Source organism: Dysidea avara, chromosome 8 (genome assembly GCF_963678975.1).
Source record: "Dysidea avara chromosome 8, odDysAvar1.4, whole genome shotgun sequence".
In the NCBI taxonomy this organism is placed as follows: Eukaryota; Metazoa; Porifera; class Demospongiae; order Dictyoceratida; family Dysideidae; genus Dysidea; species Dysidea avara.
Window position 1 is genome coordinate 35,974,452 of NC_089279.1, and position 24,986 is coordinate 35,999,437.

A 24,986-nucleotide genomic window follows, 5' to 3' on the forward strand; every position below is an offset into this window, starting at 1 on the left:
AATCTTCAGAATTGCTTGTAAGCAGTAACCATGAAAACATGCAACACATTGGGTGACTGTTTTATTAGAGTATTTTAGGTGGTAGTAGTGTTCACACTACACTGTGATACTTGATGGTGAACATCACCCAGACTGTACACATGTCCTTGGGACACCTTCATAGGATCTTACATGATTCTCTTGACAGCCACACACACTTGAGACTACATACATTGGGCATTTGCTCCTCCCAGTTACTAGATAAAGTTCAAGGGATACAACAGTGGAGTCGGTGAGATTTCAAATTACTAGGACAGTGTTCAATATACTACATTGTGTAAAAGTGAGCCCCACCCACATCATGGTAGTCAGTATATTTGAGTATTGTCTTTGTCCAACCTGTTGACAACCACCTTCTTTGACATTTTCTCCATTTTTCTGTTTGGTCACTCTATGCATATGCTAATTTCAGAATAGTAGTGACATTACTAGTTGTGTGGTAGGTGGAGAGATCATTAATTTGAACATCCTAAAAAATATTTTAATTAATGTATGGTGTTATCATTAAAATGGCTGCCCAATTCAGTTTCAAGGTAACTACGTAACTTTCAAGTCTTGTCTCCACTTATAGAGTAATCCACAACATGCACATTGTCACTTCTCTGTGTCTCTTAAAACTATTATTATACCTAAAACAATGAAGTGACATCCATACTAGTCCCTATTAGACTGTTCAGTGTTCTGATGACATCACTGTCGACTTCTCTAGCAACCTACAAGGACCACACTGATACAGTGGAACCCATCTTAGTGAGTGACCACCTGTTTAGTAAGGCCATATCTGTAAAATTGTTAGTACAAATTCATATGAATAGTGTTCTACTAACCCATTAGACTAGAAATACTGTAACCAAGATAAATAGAAATAGTCAGAAATATTTACTAGTTGAGATACTCATGGCTGTTCTGTCACAGTATAGTGTTGTATGACTGTTCCAATAGAATCCCTGACCGACTGCTCTATTAGAGTATCTTGAAGTAGTTTCCCATGGTCACCTTAATGCTTGCTCAATTAATGAAGCCACAAGTGTCCATCATTGTTGATGGCAACCATTACCCGGCAACTGACACACATGGATTTCTCTAGTGTAGTGTCCACCACCAGACAGTTGCTATATATTAGCAACTTGTAACAAATAATAGCAAGAGGTCATAATATAATTATTATGAACTCTTGATAATAGTGATAGCCATTTATATTATAATTTGATGTTAAAAGAACTACAGCAAAAAACAGTGTTATTTGCCATACAGAATTGTCTATGTGATATAGATGTGACTATATGCTATATACATGACCTACATGGGTGAAACACTGACTTACCAGAAGAAAGCTCTCAAAAGCACACACCTAACTCACTATACTTACCGTAGATTCCCTAAAAATTCGGCAGAAATAAATTAATTCCGTTCGTGTCTGGCCGAACAATTAGGAAAAAATGTACCAACCCAGTGCTATTGTCGAACTTTTAGGGATCTATCCCTAATACAGTCTGCACACTTCATGGTAGCGATTCCAGAATTCCGTAAAGTTTGCATAAAATATTCTCCGTGAATCTTCCATTGGAGAGTTGGCACAATCATTTCGCTGCCATACGAGCAATTGATCAAACAATTGGATCGTTTCTAGGGTTTCTGGGGGCAAGGAATACGATGGTGCAGTTAGTTTCCCGCTACAAATATGTTTGTGTGGAGTTTTATGCTAATTATAAGATTATTTTGCAATATAGCCACCACAATGTTATGTTCTTTTTGCAAGAAACGACCCAGCACATGTTAGTTACACCAAGGTGAGCATTTTTGTCCATGTAGTTTTCAATATTACCATGCTAAAAGTCAGCAAATTTGCACCACAAATGGCTCATCTCTTTGATGCACCATTTTGGTAGCTGTCAAGGAGCTGTACATTAAGAGACAAAACAATCATATAAACAGCTATAAATCAACAGTACAACTCCTTGCTTTGCATGCACATTGTATTTTTGAGTGGAGGTGACTGGTACAGAGTGGTTGCACTTCACCACGTGTGTGTTGTTTTGCCATCCGCAAGATGCTAAATGCATGCAACTATTTAGTGTCTTTCTATGGAGGTGACCTTTATTCAGAGGGTCTTACAAGTAAGGTTACACTGTGGTCCATGTAATAAGGTATTTATAACAGATTCAAAATGTTATTGCAAAGCTCGGTTATAAGCATTTGTTCAATTGTGCCATTTTTGGGCCTTTTTGCAATGGAAAAATATGGAGAAAATTTTGCCTATTTTAAAGGACAAAATTGCTTATAACTCTACCATCCTATAATGGATTTTTAAAATCTAAGTGTTTATGAGATCCTCAGGGAGTACTACTCGAGGCTATGCTAAATAAAAATTATTTCCATTAATTTTAAAATTCTCCCGGAATTGCTATTAATGGCTATGTTATTTGCGATCCGTTTACTGCTTACTTTATGAATTTCTTTCTACAGGAACCAACAGGAACGCCTTGAGGCTGAGCTGACGATACCACAACACTCACTTGGCCGCAGCGCTATATACTATGATTGCCTACATTATCCAGGAGGGATGGTCAATGTCAATACTACATCGCTTTTGAATGCAATCACCCAAACGTAATATTAAGGATTTCAACAAGTAATAAAAAATAGAAACCACAATCAATAATATTATTAAACTATCTCGTGATAAATCTCGCTATCAGATGCTGCATAAAGTGTTCCATGGCTTAACAAAGCGTTATCTGTGGGGGTATCATGTTAAAAGGAGATGTGGGGCCAGGAGAGCTGTGAACAGAAACGAAGATCGTTTTGCGGTAGCCGTGATGTCTCACGATGATATCGTTGAGTACGTTCCCTGAACAATCTCACACTTGGTACTTCATCCAGCATCGAGGTAGCATATCGTGTGAGGTCACAGGGAATCCTCAGTACTCAAGAGACCTTCGTCAACTAGTACTCCAAGTGCCAAAAAATTAGCGCGCTTATAATTAGAAACTATTCTGCGCTTGCCAAAATTTAGAGCACATTGCGTTCGGAGTGCCGAATATTTAGAGATGCCGAAATTTTAGGGAATCTACGGTAATACCTAACTACCTACACTCAGCACTGCTCTACGTACACTAACTATTCTAGAGCTGCAACTTTTACAAAATTTCCTAGCAACTGACAAACCAGCTGCCAGTTGATGGCAATAACATTTACCACTTTAAATTACCACTAAATAGAATATTAATAGTTACTGTTTGTTACCTGATAGAACATTTTATTTCTTCATGCTCAGAGGTATGGTAACCATGATGTAAAAACTCTAATAAATGTTTAGTATAGTTTTAGTTAGGGACAATAACACTACATCATGCTAGATACACTGAGAGGTGTAACCACTGACTAACCAGTTGTAGTAATATCTCATATCATATTAAGTACAGTGGAACCTCAGTTATATGAACCACTGAAAAAATCCATATCTCTGAAACTGTGTATATAAATAGCCCATAATGAACACTGGTATATTATTCAACTACCCTAATAGAACAGTCACTACTCCAATAGACCAGTAATTTGCTTAGTTCCGTTAACTGAGAATCCGGATAACTGAGGTTTCACTGTAGTAACATTATGTTGTGATGGAATTCCTAAATACCCTAATAGAACATTCACTATCAACTTGATCATAGTAGCCACAGGAAGTTACAACTAGTTGTAGTTACACATGAAGATTTCTCAGACTATCATCCACAACTATTGATAAAACATAACACCTATTAGAATTTTACTACAAGATGTGATTGACTGACTGTACATTAAAATGTATAGTACTGTATGATTACTGACTTCTAGAGTATTTCAAGTACACACTGTAATTTAGTGACCTAAAGGTAAATAATTTGATGTTGAACACTCGTACTAGAGGTAATATAGAAACACAGTTCTATCTCAAATGTTACAAATTTAACATGTTTATGACATTGTTATTTTAGAGTATTTTAGTGTAGTAGCTCACACTACACTGCAATACTTGACAGCAAACATAACCCAAACTGCACACACATCCTCAGGGTATGGATACACCTTAACCCTCACAGCATGTCTTACATGATCCCCTCGACAACCAATAATGTCTGCACACACTGGAGACCTACAGTAACACATCAACTTGACCCATATGATAACTAAACATGTTAGGACACACACACTCACTTCAGACAAGTAGCAAACATCTTGTGGACATTTCTGTGTATGAACTGGATGGGGAAGCCTTTGAAGGTGTGTCCATGAGGCACCGCCCACCGTATAGCCTGTTGAAACTCTTCATTACCAGCTGATGTCATACCAACACATCGGTCAAGCTCATAAGCAGCAAGAGCAGACATCAACAAGTAACACATCTCACCATCCCAATGTGTGGACAGGCCACTGTCCTGTTACCATAACAACATCAATCAACATAGATTGAATCTCACAGTTATGTAATCATATACATGTACACAAATTATGAGCAATGTATTTTTAAAGGATGTGTATGTATGTATGTATGTATGTATGTATGTATGTATGTATGTATGTATGTATGTATGTATGTATGTATGTATGTATGTATGTATGTATGTATGTATGTATGTATGTATGTATGTATGTATGTATGTATGTATGTATGTATGTATGTATGTATGTATGTATGTATGTATGTATGTATGTATGTATGTATGTATGTATGTATGTATGTAATACCAACAACATACCGTATAACTGGAAAGTTTTGAGGGACAAAAATTTTGTGAATTTTGCAAGTAATCATGGCATCATGAAAATATAATCATGAGATGTTTGAGGTTTATACATATAGCTATTACCTTACCAAAATCTGTTTTCTAGTCTTTTGTGAAATAAAAAATGTGAAAATCAGATTTTACACAGTTTCGCTAAAGTTTCATCCCTCAAAAATTTCCCACTATACGGTAATAATCATAGTCAGTGGCCACACAAGGGTTAGACCCCAGTCTATGAAATGTAACTGTAGCTCAACCTGTCAGCCTAAAAAGTACAATGTGATGACAGTCAAAAACATTCATGGCTGGCTAGTTACGTTTCTAGTTGATTTTGGTGAACACAAGACAAAGATGCAAAAAATCATGCCACCATGAAGTAAGCAAAAACACAACACACACAGTTACACACATTACCATTCTATACTGACTGGTCACACTCCTCAGTTCAATCTCCACTTCATCACTACACAATACTAGATCAATGGTACCAGCACACAGTGGAGGAATACTACACCAGGTTACTGCTGCTACTGTAGGCTATAGGTTCCATACTAACAGCTCTTACTAGGGGTGGGGCTTACCAGTCTGTGGGTGTGGCTGATGGACTTAATGGCTTCCTCACTCATAGCTTTCCATAGTGACTGGTTAGTGAGATCAATCTGGCACACCAGCAGAGAATCTGATACCTAACATGTCCATAGTGGTAATACATACAGTATACAGGCTAGGTGACTATTACCTGACAGTTAGCATAGAATGACTGATGGTTGAAGATACAACCAATGGTGCGGTACTAGTTGAGGTACTGGGACCCCAGCTGGGTGATCTGGATCAACAGGTTTGTGAGGAAACCTGTTTAACATGTTTTGATTTTTGATTAAAGTACAGAAATACAATGTAACCTTTCTGCTGTAAGACTTTCCCAGAAGGTGACAGCCATCTGGAGCTATTATCATCACCCACGTGTGAGCCACGCCACTGCCTTGCAGCCCACACAGGCGTATGCATTCAAGCCAAACCCCAACAGGAGTGAGCAGAGTAGTAATGCATGGTCCTCACAATCCTGTGAAGTGAATAATGTTAGCAACACCAAGATCATAATATTTGTATGGGGGAGAGTCTCTAACTGGAGTATATTCACTGCTGCAAGTAACACCTCAAGCTTGTCAAGGGGATCATGAAAATTGCTCCTTTCCAGACGACCAGGAAATACAATATAACACTTAAAGCACCGCCTATGCTTGTGTGTACGAAAAATACAGTACTCGGGGGGTGTCTTGAGGCAAATACAGCACTCGGCTTCTCTCGTGCTATTAGCCTCTCAACACACTCCCTCGTACTGTATTTTCCATACACACATGCGGTTGTGCTTTAACTCTAACTAATAATACACTACCAATCTCCATACCCTCACATTAACATCACCCCAATCATTTTATTCTGCCACAAGCAACCCTCAACACCTATAAATATAGTTTTTATCCTAGAACTGTTAAAGACTGGAATCAGTTGCCAATTAATATAATAGAATCAGTGAAACTTGGATGAATTTATTTATGCACGTAACCTTCACTACTGTAATTAGTTTGTGTGTGTGTGTGTGTGTGTGTGTGTGTGTGTGTGTGTGTGTGTGTGTGTGTGTGTGTGTGTGTGTGTGTGTGTGTGTGTGTGTGTGTGTGTGTGTGTGTGTGTATTTGATTGTACCATTTGGGGTTTTCACCCCCTGGGCAAACCAGCTGAGCTGACTGCACAGTACCTAGTCTTAAATCTTAGATTGTGGGTTCTACATATCACATGTGCTGACAGTTGACATTTATCATGTGTACGGCAAGTGCCTTCTTTGATTCTAAACCAGCACACTTGCATTACAATTCAATCTTCATAAAATATAATAAATTGGCTTGTCACCCTCATTCCACGGCAGGAAGTTGTACACCCATACATTACATGGTGACCATCTGGAAGAGATTTTAAGTAGAAGTCACTCCTCTTCAACTACCCACTCATCCTGTCGAGATACTGAGCAAACTCTCAGTCTCACCACACATCATACCATTTTCAAATAGTGATTGTCCACCAGTACAATTTTATTTACGTGATGATCCGTTCACTTCATTCCAGACAAACCAGTATAGTACACTGCATTTTGTGTAGTCTCTTTATTGTAACTGTGTGAATTAACTGTATACATCTAGCTGCCTTCATGAATGGGTTTAGTCCCTAGCTGAGAAATTAAATTCAATTTTGGGAAAAGTTGCAAGTTGCTAGCTAGTTATACTTTAAAATTTAGCATAATTGTAAGGCATTTTCAAGCCTTTAAATTGCAAAAATTCTGCAGCTCCTACCCCAAACCCTCTTGAACTTCTTGCTATAACTAACTGTACTGAGCCATAATGCAAGTTTCATGCTGTGTCTCCTGTCTGTCAGGTCTACAATTAGCTATCTAGTTATATACCATTTTATCTAGCTACATAGTATAGAAAGTCTAAGGAGCAACAGATAGGCTTGAGCATATTTAATTAGCTAGCTACCAGTGAAATATCACTGACTAAAATTGCAAATCTGAGTGTCAAATTTTCAAAACTTTCCTGTGGGGGCATACCCTCAGACCCCCCCTTAGAATGTTTGTGCTTTGCACTTCGCAGCGTGTGCTTTGCACACTGTACAGCAACCCCTGTCTCATTGGCAGCACCATGTATAGTAGCAATTTCAACATATGCAATGGCCTGGCCAACTCAATTTTCCCTCCTACGGCCCTGCACAGAGCCTCCAACAGGTAACTAGAGAAACTATTTATGATACGGTAGCTGCTTCTTGGACTACATGATGGAATGTTTATTTTTAAAAATTTAGTAGTTGAGGTACATGACTGTTGGTCATGGTGTATATCATATCTATGGTTTAATGTAGTAATAAATAAACACATCAGTAGTCATGTGATACTATTTGTTGCTTTTACTCCATCATGTGATACACTTGTAGACTTACTAGTGAACATAATGAACAGTTTGATCATGAACTGTATGTCAAGTTTTTTGGCTGGTTAGTTGATCCACCATTATACAAGCAGTTTGTGAAAGTGATGAAGGACATGGAAGAGATGTGTCAGTTTAAATGTTGTGCACGGTTACAGCTAAAGTGTTTCGAGGCATTTTCAGTTGTTTGACATCAGTGGGGCCATTGGGGAATGTATTCACTACATTTTTAGTAACTTGTTTCACCAGACTGTGAAATTCAAAATGAAGCACCCTGTTATGGGTAGTGGTTTGTTTTCCAAAAATGTGTTTGTATATTTGTCCATGTGAGCAAGCTGTTTCATGCACACCTGTAAGAAAGGCTGTATAGCCTGTTGTACATGTTAGCTACACTGACCACATGACAATATACTATCTAAACTTTATTAAAATCACACTATCTGTACATACATTTCCATCTAATGCACACCTTATAACATGATTGACATCAATATTGAGTTTGATGGAAAGACAATGAGTACCCCTGTTTACATAAAGATGGATGCCCCAGAACAACTATTACTGTCAGAAGGAGTGTACAGGCAATTAACTTGGTATATCACTTACTATGCTATCAGTGGTGCAGACAGGTGGGCCTAATAAGAATTCAGTGGCTATAGAGTGCTAAGAGTAACCAGATCAGACAGATCAAAGTTTGGGAACTAGTAGAGGAGGGGAGTGATGTAACAATGTTACCATCAACGTGGAATGGCATGTTGGTGATAGCTTCTTGGCACCTTGTCTGGGACCTTAAAATCCTATCTCAGTCTTCTACTTTGCCGCAGAAGCCACCTTTCTAAATGTAGAGCTTCTCACTATAGTGATATCTGCTCCACTATCAGTGACTCCAAATAAGGAAACTCCTCCAAGATATCCCTTTTACTTTCTGGGATTGGCTCCCTGTATACCCAATCCTCACAGACTTTACTCCATCATCTGTTCTAGGATCTGGTAACAGTGGGTCTTCCATTTTGCTACTTTGCATTGCCTTAGCACCAAGAATAACAGTAGTACCCTGCTAAATTGCTGGGCACTCTCTTGCTAATTAAGTGACCACTCTGGTTGCAAGTCCAGCATTTAGATTGCAACCCTAAACTCGACCATGGCTTGATGTAAAGGATCTCACACCTCTTTGTTTGTAGTGGTCCTGTAACTGAATTTCCTGGCAGCTAAAAGCTGGTATCCTGCTGATAATTATGTCTCCTTGCTTGCCATCCTAGTAGCAACACGCAGTTGAGTAGAGTCAATAGCACCAGACACTGCTGGAGAGTTCATTAGACTACAGGCAGAGTATTTCATGTTTCTGTGATCATATTCTCATGGTCATAGACCCTCCAAAACGTCCTCTCAAGTCTACTGATGAATTCTGATACAGTTTCCTTAGAGCACTGAGTCATGTGACAGAAATTGTACTGCAACTGTTTTTTTTTTCCATCAAGGTTCAATTTCTCACTGAGTGACTCCACTCCTTAATCACAAGCGGGGCCACGCTTTCAAGTTGTTTAATAATATATACCATCATTCACGAGATACAAAAGTCCACTTGTTTCATCAGACAATATCACCTGGACATTTGACGGTTTGTATCCCATTTCTGCCAGTTCTTCCTTTATCATCAATCTTGGTTCCGAACACATAGATGATATGAAGGCACACCCAAGCCCTCGCCTATCTCATGCAACATCAACAAAGTCTTTTGACTGGTGTTAAAAGAAATCATATATCCTTCTGGCGGCCTCCCTTTGACATAGTCGCCTCCTTCCATTCTTTTATCCACTTCCATTCACAAAGATTACATCATAATCAGTTATTTTGAATTTTGTGACATCAGTCACATACGACCTCTCAGATCTCGGTGGGACCTCCACTGTAATCTACTCAAAGTATTCTGCCCACATGACAATACACTAACTATACTTTATTAAAGTACACTATCTCTACATACATTTCCATCTAACACACACCTTACAACATAATTATATTAATATTGTTACATGTACATTTGTTGCTATTTTGCTTTGTTACAATGTGACAGTGTTTAATATGTGTGTATGTGTGTATTGGCTGTTATGTGTGTATTTGGCTGTTATGTGTGTACATGTGCTCTTGTTTATGAAGAGCAGCTATGATGACAATCAAACATCAAAACTATTATTGCACGCTTTGCAATTTAGGTCAACAAGATCCTGAAGAGATCATGAAATTAATTTTGTCCAATCAAAGGGACTCACAAACAGCCAATATTCTCCCATCATTTTTCAGGAAATTGTTTAAGTACAAAGTAATATATACTGGGGCTGGAAGGTTTTGCCTGCTAGCACCTATGTAGTGCACAGGTGTCCCAATGTTGGTTTGTTCAGTTGTTGCTGCATATCCTTCTGTTATAGGAAATGTCGGAGTCACACTACACTTTCAGACAGAGAGATTTCCCAAAGTTAGATTTTCAAGTTGATCGAGGAACAGAATTTATGGTGTGGTGCATACAGTGGGAATCTTACAGCAACTTATCAGGGCCACCAAAGGAAGAACCCGCCAAACAGATGAAAGCATTAATGTTATGTTTATCAAGAGAGACGTTATCTATTGTGTTGACCTCACTGAGGCTCAAATGAAAGAACCAGGAAGCATTATTATTGCAATGCGAGTGTATATAGATGGTCATGTGAACGAGACAGTTGAACAATGCAATTTCAGATGTCTTAAGCAACAGGAGGGAGAAATATCCTACAATTTTTTAATACCGGGTACATAACTGGTCTGGCCTGACCTGGATGGTATCGTGCTGTAACGATAGACACATAGAGAATTCCATCATGTGATTGTGAGTATAAATGTAAGAGAATTGCTGTTCATTATAAACAATGATAGCCCTAATTAAGATGTGTAAATTTTGCTCCAACTCGTGCACAAAGAAATGTTTTAGAGACCAAATCATTGAGGGCTTAAGAGACCCAGAGACGATAGAAGATCTGCTCAAGGAAAAAGACCTTATGCTGGAAGCTACCATTATGCACAATAGAAGCTGTGAAGCAGAAAGGAAGTACCATTTGGACTTAGCACATGAAGACCCAAGCACACTAGCTGCAGTATGAACATCGCATCAGCATGCCAAGGCAAAACCAAGTTGCACTGGATGTGGGGGACACTGGCATAAAGGAGGTCAACAGCAGTGTCCTACATGTAATCAGACATGCACACAAGTGGGTCATTTTGCAAGTGTGTCAAAGCATACTCACACAACAGCTAATGTTGCAATCCAAGTTCATACACACAATCCAGTCCAGTTGTTTCCTCTGACACAGCAGGTAACAGAACCAGTTCCACTAATAACAGTGTGCATAGTTATTCACACTGGAACAAAGGAAATACCTGTCTTACCTGATTCAGGAGCAGATATATTAGCAGTTGGAATGGACATCCTTGGAACGTCTAGGCAACCACCCACTTAACCTACTCCCTTCAGTGGTCATATCCAAAGCAGCAAATGGACAAGACATGCAACTAATCTGGTTCAAACAAGCAATAGTACAGTTGAAAGAGAAGCAATATAACGATGAGCTTTACTTTTGCCAGGGTGTGACAGGAGCCATTATTTCATGGAGAGCAGCAAGGAGGGAGAGAAGGAATATATGATTGGGAAAAACACTGCCGGCTGCTAGAGGTGCTTCACTGTGTTATCACCTAACTTAATAACACTCTTCCAGCATCACATGATGTTACTTATTGTACACTAGTTTTATTTTAAAGTGTTTATTAACTGACTTTTTGATAGTGCATGAAACAATTTTGGCAGTAAAAATTCATGAAAACATGATAATTATTATTATTATTATTATTGTCTATAGCCAATCTTTTGTCACCTGTCTCTGATGTTTGCAATCACCGACTGCGGTTCTAAATTTTTGCCCATTTTTGTGTTAGCAAAGAAAGTGTCACTTAATGCCCAGGGACTCAGAGTACTGTCAGAGCCAGAACATGGTTTCTGCAAGTGCCAGATACTGTACAAATCAAAGAAGATCCACCATACTCATTAACTGCTGTTGAGATTTTAGTTCTCCTAAGATTTTGAAGTTACTGGATTGTCATGTTACATGTGTTTGTCTTCACATATAATATGTTACTATCTGCAAGGTTTGAGGCTGTGGTGGCATGGAGCTACACCAACAGCAAAAGGCTTAACTAGAGGTGAACAGATATAGTATTGTGTACATGTGTTTGAGCCAGCTATAACAATGTTGTTCACCCGCAGGTGAAGAAGGAGGTGTTAGAAGAAATGGGAGGACAGACAAGTGCTGGAGCAAGTTACATTCATATAAAGCTTCAGAACATAACAGAACATTTACACTATATTGCAACACTAAATTTTTCCTATGATAATGGCAATATATAATGTGGTAATAGTGACCATTTGAAGTGAGTACTCTCAGACATGATGCAGGCAGAGGATGGGAAACTACATCTCATTTCTATTTAATGCATAACAAGGCTTCTCTGCTACAGTTGTATTGAAAGAGCTAAGAAATTACAAATTTCAACAATAATTGATTGGACAAAAGAAAGAGATGGCCAATATAGTGAGGTGTGTTAATGATACAGATGGTGCTCAACAAATGAATTGTCACAGTGCTGACTTGCGTAGACACCAGCTGAAGAGCAACAAGACCAAAAGCAGCAGCAACAAGACCAATAGCATCAGTAAGACACACCATTATATAGTGCATGTTGAATGTAATACATTGTACTGCTTGTAGATAACTGTTTACAGCAATTCTGGAGATAAGGTATATTACATGACCAAATCCTGAGATGAAACAGCTGTGAACTTGGCCCATAGAACTCAGTAGAAGCCATACATCATTTACTAAGACAGTTGTAGAAAATCTTTCAGATGAGTAGTAGATGAGGATAGCACTTGTGACAATGATAGCTCTGAAGACAGTCTGAACTGGATGACTTTTTATCATTTTTGTCCAGAGAAGATTATGGCTCCTCAGACCATTGTTCACTCTTGTTCTCTGACTCTTGTTCATCCAACACTGACAGTGATACTGGCTCAATAACAGCACCACCTGCACCTTGTCATGATACCAACAATGACGTAATGCAGCAGTTATCATCCAATACATCCACCTCCCTTGACACTGGAAACAGTATGTCATCATTCAGTCTAGCTGGTGCCAATAATGAAGCTACCATTAGTGATGGAGCTGACCAACTTGACAGACCTTCTGTCGGTTGAATGCAATGAATTAGACAGAAAATAAGCTCCCACATGAATACAATTGGTGGTCACATGAGCCTTTCTCACATGCAAGTGAAATGTCAAAACATCTTACAGTGGTAAAATTTATTGCATGAACAAAGTGTATAGATTACCTTTTCATTTGCTGAAACTGATGTATTCACTATCACTGTAGGTACCAGTTGGTGTAATCAAGAAGTGTGAAAACAAAGTGGATGAAATGTGTTCGGAGCTTCACAATTATGTACCTACAGAAAAGGCCACACAGAATTTAGTATTCCCCACGGGAGATTCCATGATACTTGATAGCAAAGTTTTCCACTAAATTCTACTAGGGAGAGATCAGCTGACTACTGCAAGTACACGTAGCTGTTTAAGCTCAAGACCATGGCTCTAGTGGAAAATGACTTTTTAGATTGTTACCAGTGATTGAGGATTGGCATGTAAAAAGTGTTATTTGAAGTAAGCATTGCAGTTCTCATTTGATATCATTTATTTAACAGAGTGCAACACCAACTTAGGATAGGCAAACTGATTATATAATTTAAAGCAAATTTTATTTCAATCTGTCTCTCCAAGTGAAGAGTAAGAGTATGGAGGATAACCTACTACCAATTGTAGTTGAGGCCCCAACAGCACCAACTGAAGTAGTGGTAGCTCCGTCTGTAGTGGTACCACCCCACCTTTACTGAAGGGAGATTGCACAAGCTGTAGCTGGAATTCAATAGCCAGATGATCTTTTCTGGGTAGGTCAACTTTGTCCACTCCACCACCTTATAAGTTCCGTATGCTTTTAATATAGTGTACACACGGATAATATGTTGTATCTCACGCTCTCCACATGCACTTAGCCATTGAGTGGTTCGCCCAGGCAGAGCATTCCTTCAGAGACTCTATGCCCTCCAATCAGTGGACACGGCTCCATACAATCGAGTACACCATAGCGTTGCAGATCACTTGGTGGTACACCTTTGTGGGACACTGGAATGGTCTCTCACTAATTGGAAATTCAGCCTCTGTTATTCCTAACAAATTCGTAGTCTCTGATGCATCAGGTTCATGGGGGTGTTGTGCCTTCTGCAACCCTCACTAGTTTAGTATGGAATGGTCCATGATTGCCAGAGTGTTTTCTATAGCCATAAAGAAGCTTATCCCAGTGGTTATTGCTGCAGCTCTTTATGGGAGCCAGTGGCAGGGCCAAGTGGTGCAGTTTCGTGTGGGCAACCTTCATGTACTTCAGAGCACCTATAGCAGTGACCCTCACCTTATGTCTTAGTTTTCTTGGTATCCTGCTTTGATTTTTGGTTCACTGCTATCCATATATCAGAGAGTTACAATATAATTGCAGATGCCTTATCTAGAAATCATATTTTTCTCTTCAAATCACAGGTTCCTCACGCCTTCCAGAATACCTCAGTCACTGGTAGATCTCCTAATGTGCAACATCACCTAGACATCCACTGTCTGGACACAGCAGTTCAGGGATATTTTACAACAGCTCTAGCTGCTTCTTTTCACAATACATACAAGGCTAGCCAGTCACATTATTTTGCTTTCTGTGAAAGTTTTAATGTCTCCCCTCTTCCATTGTTGGAAGATATCCTGTGCTACTTTATACCATGCCTGGATCAAGAAGGCATAGCTCACTCTTCAATCCGTGTATACCTGTCTGGGGTCTGTCAGCTACAAATCTCCCATGGCTTCTCCAGCCTATTAATGGATCAACAGGGGTGTAGCCAAGAATTTTTCGAAGGGGGTTCTGATTTAAAGTGGAATGTCTTAAGGGGAAGGCCTGGGTACTTCCCCTAGACCATGTTTGAACGAAAATGATACATACACAAAACGTGCCCTTAGGCAGTAACATCAAAAGGTGCTATTTATGTATCTAACTAGCTAAACCCTACACACTGCTGTTTATGCAGCTTATAGAAACTATAAAGCTATTGTAAAACCAATCTTCTCTTCCAGACAGCATACTGACAGCCAACTTCAATTTCCTAGCACACAGAAACCCTCCACACTCGAGTCCCTTAGCTGGCAATACTTCTTTCCAACTATATATTATTCTCAGCTGGTCCTCCTGTTGATGGTCAATAACTTCAGACTTGGCTTGTACTCCAATATGTTCAAGACATCAAGTGCCCACAACATGCAACAAATAAACAAACCATTCATCAGGTAAATATACATCAACAATTCATAGTTTGTGTTAACCTGACACATGTATAACATGACCACTAAAGTTTAGCAGCTGCTGCCTTGTAATATGTCTCGACCAACCATTGAACAGTCCTTTGCCATTTCACTCGTGCCATTTCAACCATGCATCACGTGCGTAATTGATCACGTGATGCAATAGATATGATTTGCAATGGTTTAGCATTAACGTGATGTGACCCTCAATAGTACAGAGGAGCGCCAGTGGGCAAGTAGCTACCAGAAAGCTCCAGGGCTGTAAGATTTGGTGTGATTTAAATTTTTTTTAAATTCTGCCTCTGAAAGGGGGGGGGGGGGGGTTTGCCCGAACCATCAGAACCCCCCCTGCCTACGTTTTTCATCAACTACCTTGCCTTCGTCAGGTTTTGAAAGGTGTCCAAATAAATCAAGCCAGGAGAGGGAGAGTATCACACAGTCATTTGCCCATAACACTCTCTATTCTAAGACAACTGAGGTCAACATGGCTTAACCTGTCACAACCATCCTAATGCCTTGTACTACTGCTTTCTTTTGGTTTCTGTCAGTCTGGGGGGATCACAGTGCCTTCTGAAGACAGCTACAATCCTGAGTCCCATATCTTTCAATGAGTGACTTAGCAGTTGACACAGTGCCAATACCTTCCATGATCTCACTAACCACTAAGCAGTTCAGAAGGGAGCCAGGATCATATTGGGGCAGATGGGTTCTGACCTCTGTCAGTGTCAGCTTTTCTTCAATACTTGCAGATGTGAGGATCTTCCCCAGGACCATTGTTCCAGTGGCAGTCAGGTTCACCACTAACCAAGAACAAGTTTGTGGACAATGTCCAGGCAGCCCTGACTAGGGCTAATCTTCCAGCTAATAATTATGCAGGTCAGTTTCCACATTAGAGCTGCTACCACAACTGCTTCTGCTGGTTTACCAGACTCAACCATTCAGACTCTGGGTCGGTGGAAAAGTTCTTCCTATTTATTATATATAAGGTTGAAGCCAAGAGACCTGGCTGTGGTTTCCACTACAATGATAAGTTGCAGCATATGAACCTAATTTAGCTGTACTCACACTTGCTGTGTTGTAATATCTTTATTGGCCACTGTATGCATATTCATCAAATTATTGGGTGTCCAAGATAATAAGATGTCAGATGCCTGGCTAAGTGTAACTGTTTTTCTTGGGTGGGAAGGCCACTTAGCCCTCTATGCTGGAGTGGGTAACCAAGGGATGAAAATACTGGCTTTCTAGGGCCAGTTTGGTTGGCAAGTTCATCCCCAAGAGAACTTCCTAGTCGGTACAGACTCTGGCCTATAAGTAGCATCAAAACTTTAATACACCATGAGCCCAGACAACTACTTCCTGGACTTGTACGATGACAGTTAGACCACCACTAGTAAATTATGTACTCAAGTGATGTCTAATTTCTGTGTTCATTAATATTTTACGATGCATAATAATTTTTTATTGTATTTCAGTGAAGTATCCAGGTGTAGCTACCCTGAAAGGATCACTACCACAGTTAAAGCAGCTTATTCATTGCACTGCTAATCTTGACCCAACCAAGAACATGAAGGGCTGTGAAGATTTCCTAGCAATGGTTTATATGCACATGTCATATCTGCAGCAAAACAAATAATGACTGAAGATTATGATTGCTACACAGATGTAATAGCTTTAGCAAGGGAGACTGTCACTAGATTTGTAAGCTTTGATACAGACATTTAAGACAGCAGTCGGGATAAGGTATGCTGTTATGCTCTCCAGGTTCTGAACCTTGGCTTACTGTGTCAATGATGCCATAAAAGAGGAGGATGGCAACAAAACTTTCAATTATTACAAGTTTTCTCTGCTTGTATGCAAAGCTGGCAAGTGTCATAACTAAACTATTAACCTCTTCTTATTGTAACATTGTTTGTTTACTGAGTGACAAGCACAGCAACTTAAATGGTCCAGAGTTGTTAACACAAAAGGCAGTAACATATCATACAACTTGCACCAAATCGCCATTTGAAGGACATATTCATACAGAGAACCCTGACAATGCCATTGATCGTGTGGCTAAATCAATTGGTACTGTTCACCATGTATATGAAATTGTTGAGCATGATATATCAATAAACTTTCATTTACCAAAAGAACTAGACTTGATGGTTAAGCAACTGGATGAACAACAAGTATTTACAGACCAAAATTGTGATCCAAGATGTTATCATTGCATTAAGTATGTATTACAACTTAAGAAACTGAGAGCTTGGATCTCTAAGAAAGTGAAAAATTACCAGCTGTAGCTAACAACACAATAATTCTGTATAACACATGTAATGTAGTGACAATTACAGACTATTCAACAGATAAACAACACACATTACAAAATGATTTATTTCTATAATTTACATAATTCACAACTACAACATGTTTTACAAATATCACAACACTTACACTTAAAAGGAGCAGTGTGTTGGTATCAAAGCTGTTCAATTCCACATTATTTCACTGCCAGTGAAATCATTACATAACTGTAATTATACACACTTTTACAGCAAGTACAACAGGAATGGTAGGATCCATGCTTGTATATCACTAGTTAGCCAGGTGAGATATAGCCTGATACATTTTTCCAGTTGTACAATGTCTGACCATTCACCAGGTTGTGATACAAGAACAGGTTGTTGTGTAGGTGTTAACCTCATACAACTGTGTCTCATATGCTTTAAGGTGGAGTTGAAGTAATAAAGTGAACCCATACAATTCCCATTAAGCACCTGTTTTCACCCACCCACCCACTTAACTTTTGTTTTAGTAGTACAAATTCCTGTATAGCACAAATTCTACAGGAGTTTGTATCTAAACAACCTAACACCATCTACACTACCAAATAAAATTCTGTGAGATAGATTGCAAGGATACACAATGCATAAATTACAGCCTTCTCCGTCTTATTTCTCTACAATGGAGCAATGCAGCACCTAGTTACAAACATTTCTTACTTTGTAGAACAATGTGATAGAGTACTTATTGTGTATAAGAGTATATACCACTTTAGCATGGGCGTTCAAAGGTACTGCGCTCGGGGTTTAGCTTGCATATTGCCCGGGCAATATCATAGGAAAGCGGTTTGCCAATGACTTTGGTACCCAGCCAGTTCAAAGAAACGATGCACTTTGACTCATTATATTGAGTAACATAGAGCTTTGTATTGTGGGACTCATTCTTGTAGGAGTGGTTGCTAAGCTGAGTATATTTGCTAAGATAGACTAGTTGGTTGTTAGTAAAGGATAATGAAGGCACAAAATAATTGTTTGGGCAATCGTGGATGTGTATTTTACCCACCGTGTATCAGCAGACCATGGAACAGCAAAGCTACTACTGCTACCTTGAAATAGGTTAGTAACTTACAGTTCTAAGTAGTTAACTTAATTTTAACATATGGATAACGTTCTGATGGCTATCAGCCCACACTATCTATTAAAACCAAGATTGATCTTCATATGCTACTGTATAAAACAAATGGTACGAATTCCCGTTAGTTCTTTCACCTATTAGGTGAGTGCACCCCAAGTGATATATATCACTTATGCCATGCTGTGGGTGTAGTATATATCAGCAAATCCCTTGCAGCCGTGGTATAACTATTAAATACAGTCTGAGAAAATACATTTTGTGGCTTCCATGTAAAAATGAGACCTTGCATAATCAATAAATTGATGGTCTGTGCATAAATTTTTTACACCATTTTACACTTGACAATGTCATGCTTCAGTATACTGCCAGAGAAGGTTGGACATGCACACACGAGCACATACATTTTGTATTGAAAGTTTAACCAAGTGCTCACCAAAGTTGTCACAAATACCATTGAAGAGATTAGTCTATTCAGCTGATCTACCCCATTCAACTCCACTACTCCAGGCAAGTAAATCGCTCTTGAAATCTACAGGGATCATGTGTGTAAGCATTTGAAGGTGGAATTGATGTGTAATACAATAGGGACATCTTATTACATGTATTATAGCATAATAATTGTCTAATAAAGCAATGTGCATGCTAACAAAGCCTCTCAGGGTATTGAAAAAGAAAAGCGGACACCGTTAACTTGGCCTCACAGAGAATCAAACAGAGAATCAGAAACTCACATACTCGCCTTGCAATAAGAATATGTCGTTCATCTTAAGAAGCACAAGGTAATGTGGTGTGGATACTGCTAAACATTTCTTCTATCACTTACTCCTCGTCAAGTGTAGACCTTTTTCATTTAGAACAGTAAGCACTCTCTGATGTCATGCAAAGCCATACAAGGGTCCTTATTTACCATGGTGATGGCCTTTTGGACTCCATTTTGAGTTCTAAAACTGGGCGAGCACAACAGTTGTTGTCAGTTATGGTGCTGCAAATGGCAAATTTGGTGGAGAACTGTGATGTTACCATGGTTTTGGTAGTGCAAATGGTGTGGCGGACAACTCCTTTGTAATGGGTTATAAGAGCTATGAAATTAATTCAGTGTGCAATTAACAGTAATAAATTTCAGAAGTGCTTATATTGTGTCCAACTTCCTTTGGTATACTGTGTTCACATTCAGCTATTGCACAATAATAGAAACAATTGTTGAGACTGCCATATACACACACACACACGTTTCTAAATCATTAGGTCAGTTATTAGTGTGAACATGAGTATTAGCTTTGTTATCAACCTCACAACCATATCCTATCTTAATATATGTGACCGAATTTTGAAAAACCGTCGATATACGCACAACAGCACTTTTGTAATAAAACGCATTTAAAAACTATGGGTAAAAAATGCAAGCTCAGAAAAACAAATTACGCAAGTTATTGTCGCTTCGCTGGTGGGCGAATCAAGCTGCCAATGGATAAATCCTGGGCATCATTGTGTTCGCCTGTTCATAGGGAGTACAAAAATCTTTGTTTCATCTCCATACACGAAACGATTCCAAAGTTACATACGAATTTACTGACGATTGTTTTTCAGTTAATTTGCCTTTGTTCTCGAACACGGAAGCATACCAGGGGAAAAAACTATGCCTTGGTGGATGCACAAATTCATGGCGAACACAATGAGCCAAGATTCAATTCTGTACGTCGTTGTATCAGTAAGTTATGATGATTTATGTAAGCACCTGTAGATTCATTTCTCGATAGCTTCTGTACATATCGAGTTATTTGCTCGTCCGGCTGTCTAGTGCTGTATTTCCAACGCTGCTTAACTTAGGAAGCTGAAACTTAGCTAGTCCATTCCTCTGTCCCTGTAGAAAACAAAGAACAAATAAAATGCATTTTGAAAATTGTGCAGATATCGACGGTTTTCTACAGAAGTGCCGGCTAGGTAGGGGAGTCCACATTCCAAATTTGAAGAAAATCGCTCCAGCCATTTCCGAGATATGAGCGGCCAAAGTTTGGGTTTTTTTCTTCATTTTTTTCTTCTTCTACTTCTTCTTTTCGCACACTTTGCAAAATCCGCCATAAAACACGAATGCGTGCTCCAATGGGCTGAAATTTGGCACACTTAAAGGGCTCATTAAGGCGAATCTCAATACCAAGTTTGGTAGGAATCCGATGAACATTCATGGAGTTATGACCGATTATTTGCGTAAAATTAGGTAGAAGGTCTGTCACGCCCACAGGGTAACCGCTTGAAGGAATGAGCTGAAAATTGCTATGTAGATGGAGTAACTATCGTAGGAGTGCCTTTTTGTGGTTTGAAAGGAATCCAGTTAAAGGCCATCGAGATATGACACAAAACCCAACCTGTGTCAAAATTACACAATCGATTTTTATGAATATAAAAACTATTAGTTTTCACGCCTACCAGGCAAACTGCTTAGAGCAGTGAGCTGTAAATCGGTGTGTAGCTGGAATAATTATCATAAAAAGTCCTTGCAGTAGTACAGAAGAATCGGAATACAAACCACTGAGTTATGATTCCAAAGCCAACTACGTGTAGCATATGCGAGATCGAGATACTCTAATAGAACAGTCACCCTAATAGAGCATACAGCTACGTTTATAATTTACTCCATTATAGAATTGTATTACATTGCAAGTTATTCTGTAGGGAGTTCAGCTACAAACAAGTCATCCTGTAGTCAGATCAGCTAGAAGAAGGTACCTAATAGAGAGTTCAGCTGTAAAGAAATCACCCTATAGAGAATTCAGCTACAAACAAATTGCCCTGTAGAGAGATCAGCTAGAAGAAGTAACCTTGTAGAGAGTTCAGTTACAAAGAAACTATCGTGTAGAGAGTTCAGCTGCAAACAAATCCCCCAGTAGAAAGTTCCACTATGAACAGATCACCCTGTAGAGAGTTCAGTTAGAAACAAGTCATCCTGTAGAGAGATCAGCTAGAAGAAGTCACTTCGTAGAGAGTTCAGCTACAAAGAAACCACCATGTAAGAGAGTTCAGCTAGAAAGAAGTCACCCTGTAGAGAGATCAGCTAGAAACAAGTCACCCTGTAGAGAGTTCAGCTAGAAGAATTACATTGTAGAGAGTTCAGCTACAAAGAAACTACCATGTAGAGAGTTCAGCTGCAAACAAATCGCCCTGTAGAGAATTCAGCTACAAACAAATCACCCTGTAGAAAGATCAGCTAGAAGAAGTTACCTTGTAGAGAGTTCAGCTACAAAACAAGTCATCCGGTAGAGAGATCAGATAGAAGGATCACCTTGTAGAGAATTCAGCTACAAAGGAATCACCCTACTTCATCTTTTCTTCTTCCTGTAGTAAAGAAAGAAAAAGATAGGTTAAAAAGCCCTAAAACCGGCCTATGGCCGGCTTTGGGGTATACAAATACAAAAAGAAGTGAAATCTAATCCAAAACAGCCAAGCTGTAAAAAAGGAGTGCGGCCCTCAGAAAGGCTATGATGAAAAAAGATGTGAAATCCAAGGTGGCGGCCAAGAAATGGCTGTGATGGTAGGTTAATGGTAAAAATTTTAATAACAACAATTCAGGTGAATTTTGGTGTCGCTTGGCCTTGGCACAAAATTCACCTGAATTGTTGTTATTAAAATTTTTACCATAACCTACCATCACAGCCATTTCTTGGCCGCCACCTTGGATTTCACATCTTTTTTCATCATAGCCTTTCTGAGGGCCACACTCCTTTTTTACAGCTTGGCTGTTTTGGATTAGATTATATCACCAAATGATATTACATTTGAGATAGCTACGATGTTATCACAATACCTTTTCTTTGGTGACAATAATATTCCATCTTTCCTAGATGTACCTGTAAGTACAGTAAATAGTTGGGACTAAATTATACTATTGATTTGTATATAACACATACCTGCTTCAACTAGTACACATGTCATCATCTTCACTAATCAGTAACTACTGTATGCTGCTCCTGTGTAAGAATTAAAAACAGCTGAATAGGCTGTTTACTGTCTAATAAAATTATGGGATAGGCAATAATACATTCTATATTACCACAAAGTGAGACACTTTGATCTGCATGTCTATTGGTACAGTGAGTGGTTAGAAGTGGTCTGGTAGGGAGGCAACATGCAGTTGTCAACATTACAAGATCAATTTCTTATCTGTGTTTTTAAAGCCAGGTGAAGCGAAGTACCAAGTTTAATTAATCTCCAGCTGCACGTCTGTATAGCATGACACCACACAGAATAGAATTTTAAGCCACACAGCAGTTTATAGCCATTCAATTCTGCCCTTTTCAGCTAGCATTGCTCTAGTGCAGTGTGAGTAAAGTACTGCAATGGTCTCGCCTACCAAGGCTACTGCCCTCCCGCTAGGTATCTCGTTGCTGCCCCCTCCTCCTTTACTCTTGTTCGCCCCTGTAGGACTGCAAATAGGGGCCAGGTATCTTCGTCAGAGTCCGAATCAGCCATGATGCGTCTTTAATAGACTACTCACCGTCCTCTCCTCCTCCTATACTTTTGTTCGCAGCACCGAGACTAGGCGATAGTCAAGTGTCTTCTCCGTTCGATTCAGCCCCTGAATCGGCCATGAATAATACTTCTAGTACGCACTACAACTCGTACAACACTTCTCCCTCGTGTGAACTCTAACGCTACGAATGCGCATGCGCATAGTTGTTGGGTAGGTAGATAATATTATGCCAAAATAAATCAACAATATAGTATAGTGTATATGAATAGCTAAAATAAAATTAGTTTCAAGGAGCCACAGCATCATTCCAGTAGTCCATCCAGTATTTGTATACCTTCCCTAGCATTATTCCATTCATGTGTGCATGTTACCAGTGTTTATATCGTCCTTCCTGGTCAGGTACATGCCCAGTGATGGATACTCTGCTGGGACGTTACTACTAAAATAAACAGACTGTTAAGTTGTAGTGGACAACATCAAGGATATTTGGAGAATGTGTACATGATAAGAAATGGATAGTGCAGAGATCATAGAAGAGCTAGACAACTTCCACACTGATCATTTTAAGCCTCTTTTACATAGTAGCTATCCTCCCCACAATCTATAATGTAACTACTACCAATCAAGCTGATCCTCCTCCTCAAACAACCACCCCTGGTAATGATTCTGTTATTGACTCATATGTTATGAATATCACTCCTTATCTGGCAAAGTCATATGTTACGAACTATTAAAAAGAGTCATCATCATTAATAATCAGTCAGTGGTAAACAAAAATTCCCAAGAAGTAATAAGCAATTACAATCCTGACATTATTTTAGGGTGTGAATCATGGCTTACAGCCAACAAATATTTCTTAATGAATACGATGTGTTTAGTGTTTCAGTAGCGATAGCATGTAGAAACACAATTTACAAAGCAGCTGCCGGTTGACAGCTGTAAAATTAATTTACCACTTTAAATTACTGCTTCAGTGCATTATAGAACATAAACTAATAGTTGACAACTACACTAGCTGTTAGTTTTGTTTCTTTGTGCTCAGAGACACATTGAACACATTCTAATTCTAATAAAACTTTAAATATCACCTGGGTCCTCAGGCAGAATACAAACATTACCCTGAAAGCATAGCTATATCCATTCATCATGCAGTTTGGGTATCTAGAGATACCAATACCTCTCACCAAGTATTGTGGCTTGACCTGTTATTTATGTACTTAAAAGTAGCTCGCTGCAATTCTATAAACACCCCAATAGAATGTTCACCAAAATTTTGGGCAAAACGAAATTACAGCTGGTGCAAGTTTCTCATCACAAAACCAGTTGTATTTGCTACAAGATATCAACATTGCATATTACCATAAATTTACTGACTGTTCTATTAGAGTGCTTTGTGATATTTCCTTAGCTAATTACATAATCAGTTAAGAGTGATCCATCCTTAGCTAATAATGTTTTTATCCAATATACTATTTTTATGCTGAGGTCTTCTCCATTCTGTAACTGTACCACATTAAATATGTAACATATTAGGTGACTGTTTTATTAGAGTATTTTAGTTAAGTGTAGTAGTATAGTGTTCACACTACAGGGTATGGATACATCTCACTCACGGCATGTCTCACATGATTCCCTCAACAACCACATAATGGACACACACACACTGGAGACCTATACAGTAACAAATCAGTTTGATCAGAAGATTAAAGTGACCTGCAACAAAAGAATCAGTTAGTTAGACAGTTTTCTAGTGTCCAGAAATGTTACATTTAAACATTAATCATTTTGCAAAACTAAAAAGGTTGTAAAGTCTACCATTTTCACCTATTCTCTAAATTAACACTGTGTATGGAGGACATACCAAGATG

General features: G+C 38.9%; 1 protein-coding gene across 1 annotated transcript; it reads right to left on the reverse strand.

Moving 5' to 3' along the window:
• Positions 1 to 3,662: 3,662 nt before the first annotated feature.
• On the reverse strand, positions 3,663 to 23,341 carry LOC136264471 (centrosomal protein of 76 kDa-like). Its single transcript, XM_066059221.1, is given in 12 exon segments — positions 3,663 to 4,174; positions 4,237 to 4,457; positions 5,220 to 5,342; positions 5,387 to 5,491; positions 5,545 to 5,599; positions 5,601 to 5,657; positions 5,708 to 5,740; positions 5,742 to 5,784; positions 5,787 to 5,868; positions 19,087 to 19,182; positions 22,453 to 22,615; positions 23,143 to 23,341. Coding segments are annotated over 10 exon segments (879 nt in total). The 5' UTR covers positions 19,108 to 19,182; positions 22,453 to 22,615; positions 23,143 to 23,341; the 3' UTR covers positions 3,663 to 4,035.
• Between the last annotated feature and the right edge of the window lie 1,645 nt (positions 23,342 to 24,986).